The sequence below is a fragment of the Suricata suricatta genome, chromosome 1 (assembly GCF_006229205.1).
Source record: "Suricata suricatta isolate VVHF042 chromosome 1, meerkat_22Aug2017_6uvM2_HiC, whole genome shotgun sequence".
Lineage (NCBI taxonomy): Eukaryota > Metazoa > Chordata > Mammalia > Carnivora > Herpestidae > Suricata > Suricata suricatta.
The window spans coordinates 188,872,296-188,876,143 of NC_043700.1; the positions used below are offsets into that span (position 1 = coordinate 188,872,296).

A 3,848-nucleotide genomic window follows, 5' to 3' on the forward strand; every position below is an offset into this window, starting at 1 on the left:
GGCCCCGGACGCTCCCGAAGGCCGGCGGCGCTCCCAGCCCGCCCGAAGCCCATGCCCGGCGGCTGACCCGTGCTGCGGCTGGAGGGGGGCCCGGCTCTGCATGGCCCCGGCTGCTGACATGACTTCTTTGCCACTCGGTGTCAAAGTGGAGGACTCGGCCTTCGGCAAGCCGGCGGGGGGAGGCGCGAGCCAGGCCCCCAGCGCCGCCGCGGCAACGGCGGCCGCCATGGGCGCAGACGAGGAGGGGGCCAAGCCCAAAGTGTCCCCTTCACTCCTGCCCTTCAGCGTGGAGGCGCTCATGGCCGACCACAGGAAGCCCGGGGCCAAGGAGAGCGCCCTGGTGGCCTCCGAGGGCGCCCAGGCGGCGGGCGGCTCGGCGCAGCCCCTGGGCGCCCGGCCAGGGTCTCTGGGAGCCCCGGACGCGCCGTCTTCGCCGCGGCCGCTGGGCCATTTCTCGGTGGGAGGACTTCTCAAGCTGCCCGAAGATGCGCTCGTCAAAGCCGAGAGCCCCGAGAAGCCCGAGAGGACCCCGTGGATGCAGAACCCCCGCTTCTCCCCGCCCCCGGCCAGTAAGTAGCCTGAACCCAGGCGGCGGGGGGAGGCGGGGTGCGGGCGGGGGTGTGGGACCCGAGGGCGCCAGGCTTGGAGCCGGCGCCTGCCTGTCTCCAGCAGCGGCGTACCTGCAGCCAGGTACCTGGAGCCCAGGCTGCAGAGCTGGTGGCGGGGCGCCGGGGGGTTGACCCTTCTCCCCACTCTCATCCGCTGGAGAGGCAGAGGCCTGCCTGAAGCCCAGCGCTCGGTCCACTTTGGCGGACCCGTCGCCTTGGCCAGGCTGAGTTTCACTTTCTCATAGAAGGCTGCCCCCCCTCCCCCCTTTAAGGTACCTCTCTGCCCTGAGGTTCTGAACCTCTTGCAAAAATCCCCCCCCTTCCCCTTTCAAGTTTCCGACAGATACTTGGTGCTCACGGTGGACGGTTCAATTAGTGGGAGGGGGCACTCGGTCCTGTGGGGGTGGGCGGGGCGCCAAGTCAATTAGCGGGAGGCTCCCAAACGTCGCCCTGACCGGACCCCTGAAGCAGACTCCAGCCACCAAAGGCGCCTTTCGGGGTCGTTCCAAGGCCTCACGGCCCCCTGGCTTCTCTGCCCAGCAAACACGCTCGGAGATATTTCAGGAGCACGGGAAATTCCCAAGTTTTCCTCGTTTCCTCCGATTATTTTGTGCGGCATAATAGCAACCCGAATTCAATGGCGTGATGCTGAGGAATGATTTTTATCTGGGGATTAAACGCCTTTGAAAGGCCAGCCCTTCCCCGGGCCTAATGGCTGCAGAAGGTGGCCCCCGGCTAGGCTCTCGCTACAGAAGGGATCTGCGTTTCCCTTGGCGCCCGAGGGGCGGGCGGCGAGGGCGGAAAGCGAGTAGGGGGCAAACTGCTTCCCGGATTCTCAATGGCCTGGAGCAGGGAAGAAGGGCGCTTGTTAACACCAGATTTCGTTTGACTCATATCCTGGTGGTCTGCAAGCCCTAAGGATCATTAAAAACAAAACAAAACAAAACGAAAAAAAAATGCATATTAGGCAAAACCCGCACGGTGAAACATTCTCTACTTGAATTCAGTTTCCCCCCGAGGGGAGCTCCTGGGTAGGCAAAGCGTCCTTTCCAGAACTTGGGAATTTGGTTAGGGCCTCCCCGCGGACCCCAAAGTCGTTGAGGTCCCATTGTCCTGGGAATAGTTGGTTCTACATTTCATATGGAGGGGGGACTCAGTCTCCGACCTACAGGAGCCCTCTGCCGGGGTGCTGGCTCACCGCCCACCTTTGAGGTATATTCTGAAGCCATAAGAAAAAGGTGGGCACCGTTGATGTCTGTGGACTGAGACCCAGGTGGGGGAGAAACCATTGCAACCCGCCTCCCACTCACCCCCAGTTGCGCGTGACCAGAGGGCCAAAGCGCTGGGTGTGGCAGAGACCCTAGAGACAATTGAGACCATCGCACGATGCAACCCCCCTACCCTTGGCACTACGTATATTTGAGATATGGCCACAGGGCGACCTTCCTGACCGCCTGAGAGCCGGCTTTGTCCCGCCTGCCGTTCCCTGGGCTGCCAAGGGAGCTTGCTCTGCCAAGGGAAAGAGATCGGGGCCTAGCCTAGCACTCAATGCTCGGTGGGCACAGATACACGTTCCCCCAACACCTAAAACTAGATGCGACCTTGGGTTGGTTCAGGGCCTCTCTGCCTGTTTCATCAACCTTATTAACACCTGCGGTTCCAGCCTGGGCGACAGTGGGGGGAGGCCCGCCACGGAAGGTCCTCCTAAGCATCCATCTAGCACCAAGGCATTCGACCACTTCCCACCCGAGTTCGGGCCTTAAAACACGCCCCCGTTTCACCCGGAATCTTGGTTTCCTCCTTTGCAAGAAGTAGACAGGGCCGTCTGCCCCGCGGGGTGTGGCAGTTGGAGAAAATCATTCCCGAGGGTCTCTCCCAGTACTTGGCACCGAGGCGCCCCACGGAGATGCATCGCTGGTATTGTTTTCTTGACCGCTGTTACTCCTCCGTGGGCAGGTGACTGCCTGCGCCGTACTCATAACCCACTGCCTTTCTCCCGGCCCCCTAGGGCGGCTGAGCCCCCCGGCCTGCACCCTGCGCAAGCACAAGACCAACCGCAAGCCTAGGACGCCCTTCACCACCGCGCAGCTGCTGGCGCTGGAGCGCAAGTTCCGCCAGAAGCAGTACCTGTCCATCGCGGAGCGCGCCGAGTTCTCCAGCTCGCTCAGCCTCACCGAGACGCAGGTGAAGATCTGGTTCCAGAACCGCCGCGCCAAGGCCAAGAGACTGCAGGAGGCCGAGCTGGAAAAGCTGAAGATGGCCACCAAGCCCATGCTGCCCCCGGCGGCCTTCGGCCTGTCCTTCCCGCTCGGCGGCCCCGCTGCGGTAGCGGCGGCGGGCGCCTCGCTCTACGGCGCCTCTGGCCCCTTCCAGCGCGCCGCGCTGCCCGTAGCGCCTGTGGGACTCTACACAGCCCATGTGGGTTACAGCATGTACCACCTGACATAGAGGGTCCCAGGGCCTCCTACCTGCGGTACCGGCCGACCCCTCCCGCCCTCCTGTCTTCTGCAAAGCCAGGAGCCACGTCCCCCCGCAGTGAGCTCCCCTGTTCCCCGCAGCGCTCGGCTTCTTCCCCTTTCACCCCCACGCTCGTCCAGTGTATCCTGGGCTGCTCCCTTCCATCAGCCTCCGAAGTCTGACCCCCTCCCCAGAAGTGGCTGGAAGGGTCCCTTAACACTCTTCTAGAATCTAGACCCACCCTTTGTGTTACATACAGATGGAGAAAGTGGGGTTAGAGAGGTTACATTTCCCAAAGGTCCCTCAGCCGAGTTAGCAGTTGGACCCACACCAGCGGCTGCATCCTGCTGTCGCCGCCTCCTGTACTGACTCTGGGCAGGGAAAGCACAGAAAAAACCTCCTGTCTGAAGATTTTGGAAAGAACAGTTGCAGAGAAAGAGAAGAGCAGGTCAGGGGAGACGGACTCCCCCCGCAACCTCCTTCCCAGGTCCTTCAGAAAACTTCTGAAAACTTCAGCGTTCAGCAGAACATTTGTTTTCGGTGGGGGGAGGGGGGACACGCACACAGATGCGTTGCAAAGGTAGGTTGAAAGGACCCCTCTCGCCAGTATCGGAAGAAACTGTAAAATAAAATTTAAAAATCCTGTTTCTATTTAACAGTACATTTGTGTGACTCTCAAGAATCCCTTTGGAAGGGATGGTGTGTAATATACTGTATATTTGAAATTTTATTATCATTTATATTATAGCTATATTTGTTAAATAAATTAATTTTAAGCTACAA

General features: G+C 60.5%; 1 protein-coding gene across 2 annotated transcripts; it reads left to right on the forward strand.

Moving 5' to 3' along the window:
- The first annotated feature begins 9 nt into the window (after nt 1-9).
- MSX1 (msh homeobox 1) lies at nt 10-3,848 on the forward strand. Of its 2 annotated transcripts, none has more exons than XM_029932875.1 (2): nt 10-569; nt 2,608-3,848. In XM_029932875.1, the coding sequence occupies exons 1-2, from the start codon at nt 101-103 to the stop codon at nt 3,054-3,056; spliced, it is 918 nt and encodes a 305-aa protein (XP_029788735.1). In that variant the 5' UTR covers nt 10-100; the 3' UTR covers nt 3,057-3,848. The 2 variants fall into 2 exon arrangements, with proteins under 2 accessions (XP_029788735.1, XP_029788740.1); XM_029932880.1 differs by having other exon boundaries at nt 2,617-3,848.

Coding starts and splice junctions, on each gene's coding strand:
- MSX1 (XM_029932875.1), top strand. CDS start 101: ATGGCCCCGGCTGCTGACATGACTTCTTTGCCACTCGGTGTCAAAGTG. Junction 570..2,607: donor CTTCTCCCCGCCCCCGGCCA/GTAAGTAGCCTG, acceptor GCCTTTCTCCCG/GCCCCCTAGGGCGGCTGAGC.